At 40.4% G+C, this 18,395-nt stretch overlaps 2 protein-coding genes across 3 annotated transcripts in view; one reads left to right on the forward strand and one right to left on the reverse strand.

The window, feature by feature from the left end:
• The window catches only part of LOC148894841 (vang-like protein 1), a 73,846-nt gene extending 57,413 nt beyond the window's left edge, over positions 1-16,433 (forward strand). For both annotated transcript variants that reach the window (XM_089002395.1, XM_089002394.1), the window contains exons 3-9: positions 585-756; positions 5,535-5,963; positions 7,758-7,933; positions 9,242-9,375; positions 12,143-12,293; positions 14,235-14,469; positions 14,675-16,433. In XM_089002395.1, coding sequence (XP_088858521.1) covers positions 585-756; positions 5,535-5,963; positions 7,758-7,933; positions 9,242-9,375; positions 12,143-12,293; positions 14,235-14,469; positions 14,675-14,935 — 1,558 coding nt within the window. In that variant the 3' untranslated portion in view covers positions 14,936-16,433. The remainder of the gene's footprint in view (positions 1-584; positions 757-5,534; positions 5,964-7,757; positions 7,934-9,241; positions 9,376-12,142; positions 12,294-14,234; positions 14,470-14,674) is intronic.
• Positions 16,434-16,577: 144 nt separating this feature from the next.
• LOC148894843 (calsequestrin-2-like) overlaps positions 16,578-18,395 on the reverse strand; it is an 11,554-nt gene continuing 9,736 nt past the window's right edge. Inside the window, exons 9-11 of the mRNA XM_089002396.1 lie at positions 17,271-17,371; positions 17,123-17,197; positions 16,578-17,048 (exon numbers count right to left, since the gene is read on the reverse strand). Of these exons, the coding sequence (XP_088858522.1) occupies positions 16,860-17,048; positions 17,123-17,197; positions 17,271-17,371 (365 nt within the window). The 3' untranslated portion in view covers positions 16,578-16,859. The remainder of the gene's footprint in view (positions 17,049-17,122; positions 17,198-17,270; positions 17,372-18,395) is intronic.

Raw genomic sequence — 18,395 nt, forward strand, 5'->3', positions numbered from 1 at the left:
GTCATTGTATGCATTGCATGTTGTGCATGTGTTTTCTGCACCCTGTCAAGTTTGTTTCATCTTGGCAGACTTTTACTCTTGGTTTTCTTTGATACTTTGTATTTTTCTGCTCAGATGATTTTGATGTTTTAGGTTTTGTACCTGCTGACTTTATTTTAATACAATTTGTAAAATACAACCTGCTTCTCCCTCCTGCCTGCTTTTTGGGATCCACCGCCATCACCACCTAGCAAACCGTGACAGTTAGCATCGATATACCTCTGCGAGAGACAGCAGAAAGCAAGCGTGCAAGCTAATGAGCAATGTGCTCATTAGCAATGTGCTCATATCTAAATATCTATAAATATAGATATACAGTAAAGTCTCGTTATATCGATATTCAAGGGAGTCCGAAAAAATATCGATATAACCGGGACTATCGATATATCCGATATCGATATAACGAGACTTTACTGTATATACATTATATATAAACATTATCCATAAATCACCAAATTTGAGATTCCCTTCCATGTGATGGCGATTGAGCGCATCATTGACGTTCCCTCGACCTCACCGCATCTTTTTCCCGCCCTCCCATTCAGTGACCGGGGCCGCGAACGTCACAAGGCCTGCGGCAGTAAAGACAGCAGCCGCTCGGAGAAGTCGGTCATCATCAATCCCCCGGAGACGTCCTCCCAAGATTCGCCGGTGCACAATGGCGAGCCGCTGCCGGGGGAGCCCTCGCCGGGGGCGGATCCCGGTGAAGAGGGCCAGGTATTTCTCACAAAGTGGCCATGTGCGCCTTAATCGCAATTGCTTAATCCAGGTTGACATTTCGGCAACATTTACAATAGCGGTAAAGGATCATGGAGGATTATTCTTGCTCTTGTACGCTTCGCTTGACCCGTATAGTCGAACCCTATATGTGAAAAGACAGCTACAGTATGTGTGACGCAGTGTAACCACAAAGTATTTTTGAAAATATGACTCCTGAATTTGTTCGGGTTTTGTTTTTTTCATGCTTGGGTGCTGATAAAACGCTGGCCATGGCCTCTAGCAATGTTTTTTTCTTTTCCACGACGGGGTAGAATTTCCTTTTTTTTCCCACGTTAGCGCTTTGTTCCTGCTTCAGCTGTTCTTAAAGCACTATTTAAACCAATATGTTTGTATTGCATTGTATTTTGGACAGCCGCCCTTATTTCAAGCTCATATAACTCAAAACCAGTATAATTTAATAATTAACTCTTTTTTTCTGATCAAAGAAGAGAGTCTCAGGTTTCTAACGCTGTATTGAATGTTTATGTAGTCCTAAAACTCTATTCTGTGGGTTCTGGAATTCAAGTGACAATGACAAAAACCCTGGCACTGTAGTGGACACATTTTTGCACGTGTGGCAGTGAACGAGTTAAATACAGTGAGACCTCAACTTACAAACACCTCAACTTACAAACTTTTTGTCTTAAAAACGTAAAATTTATGAAAATTAAACCTTATAATAAGCACTATTTTCATAATACACACCCACCACGCCTGGCGTAGTGATCTTCGGCGGAAACACATGACGGAACAGCACCAGAGGTTAAGTTACCAACAGTCCTTATGGAAGGTGACTCTCCTTCCATAAGCCATCAACGACCATCAAAAAGGTCAATAAAACTTTATTTTACAGCACACTTTATTTCTTTAATTACAGTCGTCGTGTAATGCGCCTCTCTTTCCAAACAGCAATTCCCTTTGACCTTCGACCTCCAACGCCATTCCATGAAGCCATAAATGACCATCACAAATGTAAATAAAGTGACTTTATGATACAATGCAGTGTATTTCTTTCATTTCAATACAATAGCACATTTATTATACATAGAATAAGGTATGTTGTGTGTAGTTTTAAGGCTTATTTAGTTGAAAAGTATATTTTATGGAAACCCGGGAACGGATTATTCCCATTTTAATGGTTTCCTATTGGATTTTTTTTTTTGAGATACACACTTTTTGCCTTACACACTCTGTCTGGGAACCAATTAAGTTCGTAAGTTGAGGTCTCACTGTACAAGCCCATCCATCCAAAATTTGTGAGAGGAAATTACTTACTCGTATAAAACACAACAAATTTAAATTGACTCACAACCATCGCCACTTTTCATCCTTTGTCTGCATCACACGGTAATAAAGTCCGCTAGTAGCGAGTAGGTGTGCTCCCGAAAGGCCTTTTTATCATCTTTGGCAGGTTGTTCGCCATTTTTTTTTTCACATAAAAGGAAGGTGCTCCTGCACAAAAGAAGGAGTCACATATTCTTACCGCCTTAGATCATTTTTGGGCACTTTGAAGAAAGCTGATATGAATAATCCGCCATGTTCACATGCGCGTCACTGACATGAGGCCAGCAGCGCTCGGGTCTCTTACTGCTTTGTGAGCTTTGGACGTTGTGACTTGATGCCAGAGGGCAGCAGATTGGGTTTCCCGGCAGCGCTGGCTCTCAATAAACTGAAATCACAAACAGTAATCTCTTTTTGACTGGGGACTATCATTTCTTAGTTATTTGCATATACCTCGGTTTACGAAACCCTTGGTTTATGAACTTTTCAGTTTACGAATGTTAGATTTATGAACATTTTACCTTGGCATACAAACTATTTTTCGTGATAAACACAGAGCTGCCACAATGAGTGATGTGTCGTTCGCGAACGAGCCCGTTCTCCTCACAAGAAAATGGCATCCGACTGTTTTTGTCGTCTATTCCCCGCCCCCAGTTTTTGCTTAAGGCCACGTGATTGGTCAAGAATGCAGCAGTGAGAGGAGTTGGTTTAAACATTAAAGAGACGGGCAGACGACAGAGAGAGAGTTTCAACTTTGATAGTTCAAAGGCAGAGTGTAGACGGCTTGTGTTTGTGACTGTATACAAGTGGTCAGGGTGGACTATCTGACCAGGCTTGACGCGGCAGTAATTCCTTCTTGAGCCTTTCTGTCCACTCTTTGCATTAACGTAGCGATCTGGCGCCCTGATTAGTGCGGCGATAATCTTAAGGATTAAACCTGGGAGAGTTAATGGCGGCAGTGTATTGGCTGTGTCAAAGGGTTATTGTTGAGCGGCTTCATGGCTTCGTCACATGAACACATTGGTTGGAGGGGGGAAAAAACGTTTTCAGAGGTGGGCGAGATTTAACACCTCGTGTGATATCGTACATTTTTTTCTGCAAAGATAGTATCGGGATACATTGACGTATTGCGATATGATACGTCACTGTGATGATGTCATTCGTATACTGTATTGTATGTTTTTTAAAACTTTTTTTTAATGTCAGTGCACACCATTGCCTTGTCGACTGCATGTCATTTCAAAGCTCCGCCCCCTTTGCTGTGTCTTGAGGGAATTGATCTGAGCATTAAAGGACAACCGACGTCACTCTTTTGTTTCCTAACGGACATCAGAAAAACGTTTTATAGCGTCTATTTTTATTCAAAGTCAAAACACCAATAAAAATTACTTAAAGTGTCCAAAATCTGCAAAAAATGGAGCTGCGAATTGGGCATTTTCAGATTTTCAAGTCCCGCCCCCAGTTCGTGACGTCACGCCAAGACGTCTTGCATTGCTGGAGAATCAAAACAATGGCTTCAGATTCGGAGAATATGCTTTCTTGTTACACATCCAGTTATGAATATGATTCAAATAGTTTTGAAGAGGAAAGCATACATGTTTGCAATCGATTAAAGAATTTATTCCGTGCCATTTTGAGGCAATAGGGGGGTGGGGGTGTAGCACCAAAAAAAGAGGCAGAAAATGGCGACCAAGCTCGTTTAATCAGCCCGAATTAATTAATTTATCAGCCCGTTTCCACAGGCTGATAAATTCCTTACATGGAGCTTGGTCGCCCTCTGCTGGCTCTTTTTAGTGCAAGATGACGTTTTCAGACCAAACAAGTACAACAAAATATATTGACGTGATGGAAGGACTGCTACAATGTGTCCTTTTTTCGTTCAGGGGCGTTCCTTCAGTGACGTCACGTACGGACTCGTCACCAACTCAAAAACAAGGCTTCCGGAATTTTCAGCGCGAGTCTTAAAATGTAAAATATCGCTATGTGCGGTGGAATCTTTGTAAAATACGCTCAGTAGAAGTCATTTGAAGCCATTTTACAAATTATGGACACAACCTGTCCGGAGACGTCGGTTGTCCTTTAAAAGAGACGTGCAGACAGTAGTCACTGTTCACATTCACACATAAAATCTCCATTTTTCCCTTCCCCCCAGTTGTAGCACCAAATGGGAATTTATTCAGCATGGATTTAATTGGTGGGAAGACTTTCATCCAACATTTTGCAATCTAGTCCAGACACCAAATTGACACCCTTGTAATCATATCACATTCCAGTGCTCATGTGTTGGGAGAATTATTCAGCGCTTCTTCACACTGAGGGGATAGCGAATAGCTAATGAGAATGAGTGACAATCTAAAAGTGTTTGTGGTACGGATATGATAAGAGGATGAAAATGAAAAAGAATGTGACTCTAATATAGTGTGACGGGTATGGAAAGAGTTTATGTTGTGTTCGCTATGTCAGTGTGTGCATCCTGTCGGCCTACATTACATCAAAGCATTTTTGGAAGACTTCATTTTTAATACCCAAAGTGTCTAGCGCTAAAGAGTACAAGAGAGTGAAATCTATTTTAATTGCATGCCCACAAACACACATAAGACATGAAAATGGAAGGGAGAAAAAAAACATTTTTTTTTCCCCCATGTGGATTTTTTTTATTTATTGATAATTTTTTGGGGGCAGAAGGCGAAAAAAAATACTACTTTTTAACGACAATTATAGCTTCATCAAATGTCGTCAAAATAGTTTTTATGTCGATTTTTTTTTTTAAAAAGCTTAGAAAATACCACTCTATACTACAATTGTAGATTAATGAAATGTCTTCAAAATAGTCAACAAGGCCATTTTATTAGTATTTATTTTACATATTTTATAATTTATGTTTATTTTTATACTTTTCGTTCACCTACTTCCCCCGTTCACCATTTTGCTGCTGTAAATCCGGATTTCTTTTCTTGTTTGAGTTAAAAAGGAACTTGGGTTTCATTTTGTTTTGTTTTGTTTTGTTTTGTTTTGTTTTGTTTTGTTTTGTGTTGTGTTGTGTTGTGTTGTGTTGTGTTTTATTTTATTTTATTTTATTTTATTTTATTTTATTTTATTTTATTTTATTTTAATATTTGTTTGTATTCATTTATGTTCATTCTTATTTATTTGTATGCATTCTTATTTATTTGTATTTATTCTTATTTATTTGTATTTATTTATCTTTTTTAAATGTATATTCTTATTGATTTGTTTTTTTTTTATTTGTTTTTTTTTATTTAATTCATGATTTATTCATCTATTTATTTCATGATTTATTTAATGATTAATTTATTGGCGGCCACGAGGAGGAAATGTGAAAATTTATCGTTGTGTGGTTTGGAGATGGTCATCATTCTCCCAAGAATCTTCTGCTGTTGTTTTTTTCACGGTCAACTCCATCGCTAAAACGACGACGTCTTGCTTGCCTCTAGGATGACAACTGGGGAGAAACCACCACGGCGGTGACCGGCACCTCCGAGCTCAGCATTTCCCAGGAGGAAGTGGTGGGCTTGGGCAAGGGGATACAGGACCGGACCCGAGGTTTCCGCCGCTACCTCCCGTTAGCTGTCGGCCTTTGCGGGGGTGTGCTAGTGTTGGCCACTCCACTGGTTTTCCTCCTCTTGCCCGTCATCATGTGGCCCGAAAGACTGCAGCCTTGCGGCGCCGCATGCGAAGGCCTCTTCCTGTCCCTCTCCTTCAAGCTCCTCATGCTCCTGACCGCCATCTGGGCACTGTTTCTCCGGCCAGCCCGCGCCAGCCTGCCGAGAGTGTGTGCGTGCCGGGCCTTCCTCACCACGCTCACCCTACTGCTTACCATGTCCTACTGGCTCTTCTACGGCGTCAGGATCCTCGATGCGCAGGTGAAGGCAAAACGGTGCCCCAACGTGAAACCAATAAAAGTACAGCGGCGCTTTGAGTCAGCTTTCCAATACTAAAATCAATAGAAATGACAACCCGCGTCTTGTTGTCAAGGAATTGAAATTTCCACCATACAGCACTCATGTCAATAATAATAATAATTTTTTATAATAAATAAAAATAATAATAACATTTGATTTCTAAGCGCCTTTCAAAACTCTCAAGGTCACTTTACAGTCACAGGATAAAGTTTTTCTGTGGATGAACAGCGGCAGCCATACGGGCCAGCGTTCACTCAAGCCGGACGTAATTCAAAAAGATAGAAAGCTAGCTAACTGGATAGCTAATATATCGCCAGCTAGACAGCTAGCCAGATAGATAGCTAATAGCTAACTACATAGCTAATATATCGCCAGCTAGACAGCTCGCCAGATAGATAGCTAATAGCGAACTACATAGCTAATATATCGCCAGCTAGCCAGATAGATAGCTAATAGCTAACTACATAGCTAATATATCACCAGCTAGACAGCTAGCCAAATAGATAGCTAATAGCTAACTAGATAGCTAATATATCGCCAGCTCGACAGCTAGCCAGATAGATAGCTAATAGCTAACTACATAGCTAATATATCGCCAGCTAGACAGCTAGATAGCTAATAGCTAACTACATAGCTAATATACCACCAGCTAGACAGCTAGCCAAATAGATAGCTAATAGCTAACTAGATAGCTAATATATCACCAGCTCGACAGCTAGCCAGATAGATAGCTAATAGCTAACTACATAGCTAATATATCGCCAGCTAGCCAGATACATAGCTAATAGCTAACTACATAGCTAATATATCGCCAGCTAGACAGCTAGCCAAATAGATAGCTAATAGCTAACTAGATAGCTAATATATCACCAGCTCGACAGCTAGCCAGATAGATAGCTAATAGCTAACTACATAGCTAATATATCGCCAGCTAGCCAGATACATAGCTAATAGCTAACTACATAGCTAATATATCGCCAGCTAGACAGCTAGCCAAATAGATAGCTAATAGCTAACTAGATAGCTAATATATAGCCAGCTAGACAGCTCGCCAGATAGATAGCTAATAGCTAACTACATAGCTAATATATCACCAGCTAGACAGCTAGCCAGATAGATAGCTCATAGCAAACTACATAGCTAATATATCGCCAGCTAGACAGCTAGCCAGATAGATAGCTAATAGCTAACTAGATAGCTCATATATTGCCAGCTAGACAGCTAGCCAGATAGATAGCTAATAGCTAACTAGATAGCTAATATATAGCCAGCTAGACAGATAGCAAATAGATCAAGTCCATGAAGTTGTTAAACCGGAGTCACCATAATTATTGTGAAATAAATCAGTCGTTGATTAGGACAATGCAGAGGTATAAGGTTCCATTTCGACTTTGGCCCTCCTGTCTTTGCATATTCTCCCCATGCCCGTGTGGGTTTTCTCTGGGTATTCCGATTTCCTCTCACATTCAAAAAAAAAAACAAGCACGGCAGGCTGATTGAACACTTTAAATTCTCCCCAGGTGTGATTGTGAGCGTGGATGGTTATTCGTCTCTGTGTGCCCTACAAATGACTGGCAACCAGTTCAGGGTGTCCCCCACCTACTGCCTGCAGGCAGATGGGATAGTCTCCAGCACTCCCGCCACCGTTGTGAGAATAAATGACTTGGAAAATGGATGGAATCAGTCATCACCAATTTCTATTTGACTAGAATCATGTAATGAAATCTGCGCTGCACGTCGTCTCCTCCATTGCAGGACGAGGACTATCACGGCGTGGTCCAGTTCGCCGTGTCCCTGGTGGATTCCCAACTCTTTGTGCACTATTTGGCCGTAGTACTGCTGGAGCTACGCCACCTGCGACCGTGTTACAGCGTGTGCGTCATCAGATCCACCGACGGAGAGACGCGCCACTACAATATTGGACAGCTCAGGTACATCGAAGCTCCTTCATCGTACACATCAGCAATGAGAATAAGCATCTGTTCAGGAAACACTTTTTCTGTCATACGAAAAAAGTAAGCCAATGAAAAATAGTACGTAGAGTGCATACTAATGACATTATTCCGCTGTCGTCTATTGTGCCATGATCAAAAAATCACATTCCTGTGACGGTGGCAGGCCGTGCATGTCACTCCTAGGCCTTCAGTAGTGCTACGTCTGAAACAACCCAAGCTGCGATTGTGGTGTGATTTATTACACGTCCACTAGAGGGTGCTGTTGGCCAGGAATTAACTTGTGACTTGAAGAAACTTGCTGAAAAATGCTGTCATGAAACTGTTCTAATTTTTACTATGAACGTATGTATTCATGATAGTCTCATAAAATTGCAAAATTATTTGCTATTACAGTGAGACCTCAATTTACAAACACCTTATCTTACAAACTTTTCGTCTTACAAACGTCAAATTTATGAAAATCAAACCTTATAATAAGCACTATTTTCATAATACACACCCACCACGGCTGGCGGAGTGATCTTCGGCGGAAGCACACGACCTAACAGCACCAGAGGTTAAATTACCAACAGTCCTTATGGAAAGTGACTCTCCTTCCATAAGCCATAAACTACAGTAAAGTCTCGTTATATCGATATTCAAGGGAGTCCGAAAAAATATCGATATAACCGGGACTATCGATATATCCGACCATGTTTGCATGTAATTTTCTCCGTGCGTCCATAGAAATAGTATCGATATAACCGGGACTATCGATATATCCGATATCGATATAACGAGACTTTATTGTACCATCAAAAAGTCAAATAAAACTTTATTTTACAGCACAGTTTATTTCTTTAAATACAGTCCTCATGTAATGCGCCTCTCTTTCCAAACAGCAATTCCCTTTGATCTTCGACCTCCAACGCCATTCCATCAAGCCATTAATGACCATCGCAAATGTACATAAAGTGACTTTATGATACAATGCAGTGTATTTCTTTCATTATAATACAATAGCACATTTATCATACATAGAATAAGGTATGTTGTGTGTAGTTTTAAGGCTTATTTAGTTGAAAAGTATATTTTATGGAAACCCGAGAACGGATTATTCCCATTTTAATGGTTTCCTATGGGAAAGTTTTTTTTTAGATACACACTTTTCACCTTACACACTCTGTCTGGGAACCAATTAAGTTCGTAAGTTGAGGTCTCACTGTATTTGCAAACATGGAGCATTGGTCGTTACGTATTCTGGTGTCAATCACAAGCCGCCGTGTCTCTTTTTGCGTCCCGCAGCATTCAGAACGCAGCTCTCACGGTCTTGGAGTATTACTACCGAGATTTCCCGCTCCACAACCCGGCGCTCCTTTCAGCCTCCAAACACCGTGCCGCCAAGCACCTGGCCGGATTAAAAGTCTACAATGTCGACGGTAAGCACAGCTCATCCATAAAAATAGTCCTTGTGCATTCTCTTCAGTTGCCCACTAATATGGATCAACTACTGTAGTTAAGAGAGAACGCTGCACCGTTGGCTATCACCACCATGCCCCACCCCCCCTCCTCCGCCTCTCCGCCCTCTCAAATTCACACGGCTTTCGCCGTGCTCGCATCCTAGAACCGGCGTTCTCCCCCCCCCTTTCATCCGAAAGGCCTCCAGGGGGGTGGCAGCATTTGAAGCCTTAAATAATTCATCAGAGAAGCGCTCAATCCTCACATATTCTCACTTCAGCTTCTCTCCCTGCTCCTTTTCCCACTTCTTTTTTTTACCTCTCGTTACCCTCTCGTTCACCTGCACCAATGTGTTTTCACACATATGCAAAATAGCTTCATGATTAAGATCTGAAACTTCAGGTTTGACCCGACTTCTACCTCACTCTCTACCGCCTGTACACCCCCCCCTCCCCCAAACATCACCCTTCAAATGAGCTAACGTCTTACTAAGCCGCCAAGTCACATGTTGGATGAAATGCACCGCTATGACTCTTTCATTTGCGTGTCCATAAAAAAAGATTGATGTGTCAACGCCATTCTAATTTTCTGTATAAATTCATAATAAAAAAAATACAATATTTTAAAAATGATATCTTATGTATAAAATGTTACATTTAATTTAATGCCACGCAATGTGCTGTAATTTTCAATTATAGAATAAAATATATATCTCAAACTATATTGATTTGTATTGATGGATTATTAATAACAAATTGGCGTTTTCGTGTTTATTATGTTTGTTAAAGTCATAAGTGCCTTGCATGCTGGGTCCGAGAGGACAGTAATTTCATCTGTGCTGTATGTCATGCATATTAGCATGTTTGACAATAAAGCAGACTTTGACTTTGACAACAATATAGATTAGATCTACTGAACTGTTAATGTGTCAAACATGACATTTAATATTATTCAATTTATGTGGTTGTAATTTTATGCAAGTGTAAAATTGTAACAATTTATATTGTTTGTTTTCATGCAAACTATTTTTGGTTTTCATTATTTGGAATGAATTATTATCTACTCTTTTAATGATGTGGAATAATTTTTTACTTCTACCAGTATTTTATCGTTACGATATTCAATTTAATATATAAATAGCTATACACAATTAACACTCATATTATGTTACGGGTCAATTTTACCCAGTTCCGTTTTTGTGTTGACTAAAGCACTTGACTTCTACTAAGCACGTCTTACAAAGATTCCACAGCATATAACTATATTTTACATTTTAAGACTCGCGCTGAATATTCAGGAAGTCGTTTTCGAGTTGATGACGATGCCTGACGTGACGTCACGGAAGGAACGCCCCTGACCGTGAAAGTGACACACAATGCATTTTTGGGTACTTTGTTTGGTCTGAAAACTTCGTGTTGATGGCAAAATTAGAAGGAAAAACACATAAATAACGCGATGGTAAATCGTTGTGTGTCGCACCAAGGCTACCAATTGCGGTAACACCATATAGAAGTTGACACAAATTCCCAGCAGACAAATTAGCCCATTTCCAACAGAGCTTGTGCGCCATCTTGTGCATTTTCTGGGACGCTACATTGGAGTCCAGACGACTCGAATTGATACGGAAGGACTTCTTTAATCGATTGCAAACATTTATGCTTTCCTCTTCAGAACTATGTGAATCATATTCATAACTGGATGAGTAACAAGAAAGCATCTTTTCCGAATCTGAAGCCATTGTTTTGATTCTTGAGCAAGGCAAGACGTCCCGGCGTGACGTCACGAACCGGGGGTGGGACGTTCTGAAAATCCCCATTTCTGATGTCCTTTTGTGGCAGTTTTTGGACACTTTAAGTCATTTTTATTGGTGTTTTTCCTTTGACTAAAAATTCAGCCTATGTGTTTTGGGTATTTTAGATGCTATAAAACGTTTTTCTGATGTTAGTTAGGAAATAAAAAAATGTCACTTTTTTATAAATTCATATAAATTCCCTATGTAGAGCTTGGACGCCCTCTTCTGGCTCTTTCTGGTGCAACACGAGGTTTTCAGACCAAACAAGCATTGACGTGATGGAAGGACTGCTACAATGTGTCTTTTTTTTTTTTTTTTTCGGTCAGGGGCGTTCCTTCAGTGACGTCACGTACGGACTCGTCACCAACTCAAAAACAAGACTTCCGGAATATTCAGCACGAGTCTTAAAACGTGAAATATAGCTACATGCGGTGGAATCTTTGTAAAATACGCTCAGTAGAAGTCATTTGAAGCCATTTGACAAATTATGGTCACAACTTGTCCGGAGACGTCGGGTGTCCTTTAAGTATGTTTATAACTCAGAAACCTAAAACAGTTATTTGACTGTTTGGTGTGGATTTTTACATACAGGTAAAAATGACCCATAACATAATCAATGTGTTTTTTTTTTCAACATAATATGAGGGCTAATAATATAATCACTCATTCTTTGTGCATTTTTTATATGGTTTTCAGAGACAGAAACAATGTTTAACCATAACATTTACATTGTAGACTTGTCAAATCTTCATCTTGTGCGAGGTTATCAAATCTTGGATGTTCTCAAATCGCTCATGTCATTTTTTTTGAATGTATCAGTGCGGAAGGTCGACATTTCTCCTTCCTTTGTTCTCCTCACTGAGCCACAGCCCATTAATCTGCGAGCGCTCACTTCCTCGGGCTCAAGGTGATATCATCAATTCAACCCTTGTCCTCGTTCTTGTTTTTGAGCGCAGCTCCGGGGAGCGCGGCGGGGGCGCAGCCTGCGAATGGAAACCAGTCCCAGGCTATGATCGCAGCCGCCGCCAAACGCAAAGACAGCGCCCATAATGAGCTGTACTACGAAGAGGCTGACTACGAGAGACGAGTGCGCAAACGGAAAGCCAGGTAAACCAAAGATTAAATGCAGTCTACTTCCTTTTTTATAAATTCCTCTCCCACGCTGTCCCCTATTGGCCAAGGGGAGCACACCAGAAGGAGCAACACAATGAGCCATATTGTACAGTGATCCCTTGGCTTACGAACTTCCCAGACAGTGTGTGTAAAGCAAAAATTGTGTATCCCAAAAAATAATTTCCCATAAGAAACCATTAAAATGAGAATAATCCGTTCCCAGGTCCGCATAAAACATAATTTTCTAATTTTCTAAGCCTTAAAACTACACAAAATATACCTTATTTTATGTATAATACATGTGCTATGCTATTTTAATTAAAGAAATAAACTGTACTGTATAATAAAGTCGTTTTATTTACCTTTGTGATGGTCGTTGATGGCTTGATGGAATAGAATGGCCGGTTTCATCAGCATTAAACACTTGATGAGGAACGTAGCCTTCTTCTTTCACCATCTTGAGGAATAATCCCTTGTAGGTGCTTTCTCTGCGATCATTTTACCTTGTTCCTCATCAATTGTGTTCTGTTTAGCTGGGTTGATAGCTTTTTGTGTCAAGTGTTCAAGTGTACAGATGGCTTGTGCGGGTTATTTGTGGAGCTTGATTGATGGGAATTTTTACCTTGCAGTCTACACTTTGCTTTTGAACTATCAAAGTTTAAACCAATCCAAATGTCGCTGTTTTCTATCCATTTTGTCACTCTTTCTCTGTCGTCTGCCTGTCTCTTTAATGTTTAAACCACCTTCCCTCACTGACACTGGAGTGGACACATTTTTGAACATCGTCTGTCAGTGAATGAGTTAAGTTGTAGTATTTAGACAAAAAATACAAATAGTGAGGAAAAAAAATAGAAAAAAATGAGTTAATGACTAATGACTTCAAATTTGAAATAAAAAATAATTACCATTATTGTGGTTGACATGGGACAATTTGAAATGTTGGTTCGGACTTAAGCATCCGACGTAAAAGCTTGGCCAAAGCAAACTTGCGAATCAAACCTCTGAAGATGGAGGACACTGATTCGCTGTGGCGACCCCTCAAGGGAAACGCCAAAAAAAAAAGAAGAAGAAGGCAGGCATCATGGAATTTGCTTTGGCGTTTCATTTGATATCGCGGCCCGAATGTGGTGGTCTAAATTTGGCCCACCGACCTTGACTTCGACACCTGTGATATAATACAGTGAGACCTCAACTTACAAACACCTTATCTTACAAACTTTTCGTCTTACAAACGTCAAATGTATGAAAATTAAACCTTATAATAAGCACTATTTTCATAATACACACCCACCATGGCTGGCGGAGTGATCTTCGGCGGAAGCACACGACCGAACAGCACCAGAGGTTAAGTTACCAACAGTCCTTATGGAAGGTGACTCTCCTTCCATAAGCCATCAACGACCATCAAAAAGGTAAATAAAACTTGATTTTACAGCACAGTTTAATTCTTTAATTACAGTCCTCATGTAATGCGCCTCTCTTTCCAAACAGCAATTCCCTTTGACCTTCGACCTCCAACGCCATTCAATCAAGCCATAAATGACCATCACAAATGTAAATAAAGTGACTTTATAATACAATGCAGTGTATTTGTTTCATTACAATACAATAGCACATTTATTATACATAGAATAAGGTATGTTGTGTGTAGTTTTAAGGCTTATTTAGTTGAAAAGTATATTTTATGGAAACCCGGGAACGGATTATTCCCATTTTAATGGTTTCCTATGGGAAATGTTTATTTGAGATACACACTTTTCGCCTTACACACTCTGTCTGGGAACCAATTAAGTTCGTAAGTTGAGGTCTCACTGTACATTGTTTTTCACAAACAACTTTGTCATAGAGTGCTATTTTCCTCACTTCTCGAACAAATAAAACCTACTGCATATCTCTCGTATCCACTCTAATCCCAGTATTGACTTCCTTGGTCAGGTTGGTGGTGGCGGTGGAGGAAGCTTTTACGCATGTGCGGCGCATGAAGAAGGAAGACGAGCGCGCCACGCCTTCAGACATCATGGATGTCCGGGAAGCGGCTCTGGCCATTTTCCCCTCGATGGCCCGCGCCCTGCAGAAGTACCTCCGCACCACCAGGAGGCAGCAGTGTCACAGCATGGAGAGCATCCAGAAGCACTTGGCCTTTTGTCTCATCCATAATATGAGCCCCAAGGTAAGGTTTTTGTATCCAGGCTGCCCATCAATCAGTGACAGATCGAGGCGACGTCAGCTCCATTGTGAGAACACTTCCCCTCACGCCGCACGCTTTATGACCACATGCTAAAACACCCGAAAATGTCCTGCAATTATCACATACTGACACCATCGTTTCAAAACATGACATCAAGTGTATGTGTTGTTTGGTTTCACGTCACCAGGCCTTCCTGGAGACGTACCTGTCCCCGGGCCCCACCCTGCAGTACGGCCCCGAGCGCTGGATGGCCGACCAGTGGACGCTGGTGAGCGAGGCATCGGTAACGAGCGGCGTCAAGGATGGCAGCGACTTTGTTCTCAGGTGCCTCGATTTCAATATCGCCGTCACCATCAAGAGCATCCCGTACATCCGAGTGAGTGAGGAATACGTTGACCCAAAATCGCACAAGTTTGTGCTTCTGCTCCAGTCGGAAACTTCAGTGTGACGGTCTTTTGTTCTTCTGGACCTACGGGATTTACCTTCTCAAGAAGGCTTTTTTATCTCCACTGACTACTGGCATAATCTGACAGGAATATACATGGATTTTCGATCTTGACGTCCTGTATGCACTATTAAAAGACTTTTTGCATGTGGATGAATGGGTGACTTTTTAGGATGCATAAAAAAAAAGTGTTTTCATGGGAGACATTTGCCAAACGCGTAGCTCGAAAAATAACGAAATGAAGACTTGGTTTTAAATTATGTAGCTGTTGGGATACAGTCTGTACAGTATTTATATGTGAATGTGCATCAATCCCTACATACTCTTTATATTAAAACTGTGCACTGCTTGGATTTTTTTTTTTGTATTGTGCAAAAAAAGCGATTGTGAATTTGTAGATGACATCAAATACTGCAATCACCACAGTCGATGTTTTGATATCTCAATGTAAACTATGCTGTTTTTATTCCAATGACATTTATTTATATCCAAGAGTATGACAGCACTTCTAAGCAGCATGAGACTATGTGGGAAGTCAGTGATTACAGGGAACATTTCTAACAAAAAAACAACAAACAAAAGTACAATTTTTTTGTGTTGTTTTGATTTTTAATGTTAACGGTAAAGTCGGTCGATCTAATTCTGTCGTGCAGTGTTTGGATCACGAGTTGTCTCGCTGCTGCCCCCTATTAACCAGTTTGGAACCTGCACACGTCAAACTAAATTCACTCGTGAGGGGAAAATATGCATTTTTAAATAAAAAAAAATTGGCATCTCATTGTGACGTATTATTGTCACTGATGTAGTTTTGTGTTTTATAACGTACATATTTTGTCTTGACCTATACATTTGTTCTCGATTTGTGTACATGTGTATTGTATGTGTGTTATGCATTTATGAAGCTTCTTTTGTACTACTGAGCACAAGTCACACAAACTGTGTCAAAGTTACATTTTGTTTAAAAAAAAAAGACGCATTAAAAAATATTTGTACTAAGCATAACATTTGTCCGTCACGATTTTCCGTTCCTTCACGCATGTCCTTTTCGACATTAAGGATTTTTCAAAAAAACGTTTTAATAGGCCTAATTTGTATATTAAAATATTTTGTATAGCTACATACATAAAATTCACTTTCCTTGAGAAGAGTGAATTTTGAATGGAATGTGTCTTATTTAAAAGCTGGGAAAGTAATAATAATAATAATAATAATAATAATAATAATAATACCAACGCTTGGATTTTAAAGTATGTAGTCAAAAGATTTTAAACTAATAATAATAATACATTTCTAAGCGTCTTTCAAAACTCTTAAGGTCAGTTTACAGTCGCAGGATAGGTTTTTCTGTGGGTGAGCAGCGGTAGCCGCACACGCCAGCGTTCACAACCTGGAAGTAAGTCAAATAAATAGAAAGCTAGCTAGCTAGCTAATGGATAAATAGCTAGCTAGATAGATAGCCAGAAAGCTATATAGCTACTAGATAGCAATAGATAGCAAATAGGTAGCTAGGTAGATAGATACCTAGCTAGATGGATAGCTGGATAATGTTAACCATTAAATACGTCTGTGTAAGCTCTCAGTCGTACAGGAGTGGTCCATCTATGAAAAGGTTTCTTCAGCCGTCAACAGAGAAGACAAATAGACATAAAGCACCCACATTGGTTTATTACCAGTAAATGCAGATAGAGGTAACACCCGTTTACTTGTTTTACCGTGTGTTGATTAACAGAAAGATTTTATGTATGAATTTCATGATCAATGTGACAACTGCCAATCACAAAACCTTTATCAAGTCAATTTACTGTATTAAAAATACACAACGGCTCCTTAAAAGCAGATAACATACCATACCTGTTCACCTGTTCTATAATGGAATTGCTAATGTTGGGGAGGTTATGAGAAATGACTGGTTCAAAGATGCATATTACTAATCGTCATCATCGTCATCATCGTCATCATCGTCGTCATCGTCGTCATCGTCGTCATCGTCGTCGTCATCATCGTCATCATCCTCTGTGTTGACTTTCCCAGAGAGGACGTCTTCAATCCAGTCCTCCAACTCCTGAGCCGAGGGCAGAACTTCCTCCTCCTCCATCAGCATCCACACACTGTCAGCCTACATGCACACACACACATATTATTACTTGACAATGTCACATGCTCACACACATCACGTCTTGATGGACTCACATCTGTAACGTTGACGATTCCAATCTGCGGTCTGAACAGATCCACCTTGAAGGTCTTCTCCCAGTAGGGGATCAACTGGAGGCGTTCAAGTTTTGGATTGAAATGATCTCTCAATTGTTTCTGACATGTAAAATGTACGAGTGCTCACCAATGGAAAGTCATCGGGGTCAATCCAGACGATGCTGAGCTCAGGCAGGTGTGTATTGTCTCGGGCGACCTCCTTCAGGATTTCCAAGAACTCAAAACCATCTGTGAGGGAGAATAAACACAACGTCATCCAATGGCCGTACTTGTTTGCAGTTTGCACGCAGATGGACGGACGTCTCTGATTCTCCAGTTGCCCTGGCAGTGAAAGCTAACTTTTGGATGAAACAGAACTACCAACACAAAATGTGTAAATTCAATGCCATGTTTTCAAATGGGGGTAAAGGTCAGTTTAATCATGCGCTGGGATGGAGTTTTTTTTCCCCGTAAACAGATCTACGTCTGTCTATGAAAAAAATAGTCATTTGAGACACATTGGTTCTCATTTGACAACAACATCAGACACTTTGATGACATTTTTTTCCAACCAAGTAGACAAATTCCACACAAACCAGAATGCTCAAGGGGCACTCGGCCACAACATCTGCATTTGTCTCCTTGTCTGTCCAAAACAGGAAGTCTTTTGAGAGTCATGGCAGCAAGCCATTAAATTATCATTGAGCAACAGTAAGCTGTAATGGTTTTCGATATGGTTTGTTACTGTGGGGCACAAGTGTCAAAGTTGGTTTCCTCTGAAAGAGCTCTACATAGAACCCCAGATGTAACATCTTAAAAGTGGCCACAAAATTAGCAGACTATTTTCGAGGACAACCGATGCCTCTGGACAAGTTGTGTCCATAATTTGTAAAATCCCTTCAAATGACTTCTACTCAGCGTATTTTACAAAGATTCCACCGCATATAGCTAGATTTTACGTTTAAGACTCGTGCTGAATATTCCGGATGTCTTGTTTTTGAGTTGGTGACGAATCCGTACGTTACGTCACTGAAGGAACGCCCCTGACCGAAAAAAGGACACATTGTAGCAGTCCTTCCATCACGTCAATGCATTTTGCTGTACTTTGTTTGGTCTGAAAACTTCGTGTAGCACCAAAAAGAGGCAGAAAATGTCGACAAAGCTCCTATCAGAGCTTTGTCGCCATCTTCTGCCTCTTTTTGGTGCTACATTCCCGCCCCCAGATACCTCAAAATGGCACGGAATGAATTCTTTAATCGATTGCAAACATGTA

Source organism: Hippocampus bargibanti, linkage group LG08 (assembly GCF_051943395.1).
Source record: "Hippocampus bargibanti isolate YZ-2025 linkage group LG08, ASM5194339v1, whole genome shotgun sequence".
Classification (NCBI taxonomy): Eukaryota; Metazoa; Chordata; class Actinopteri; order Syngnathiformes; family Syngnathidae; genus Hippocampus; species Hippocampus bargibanti.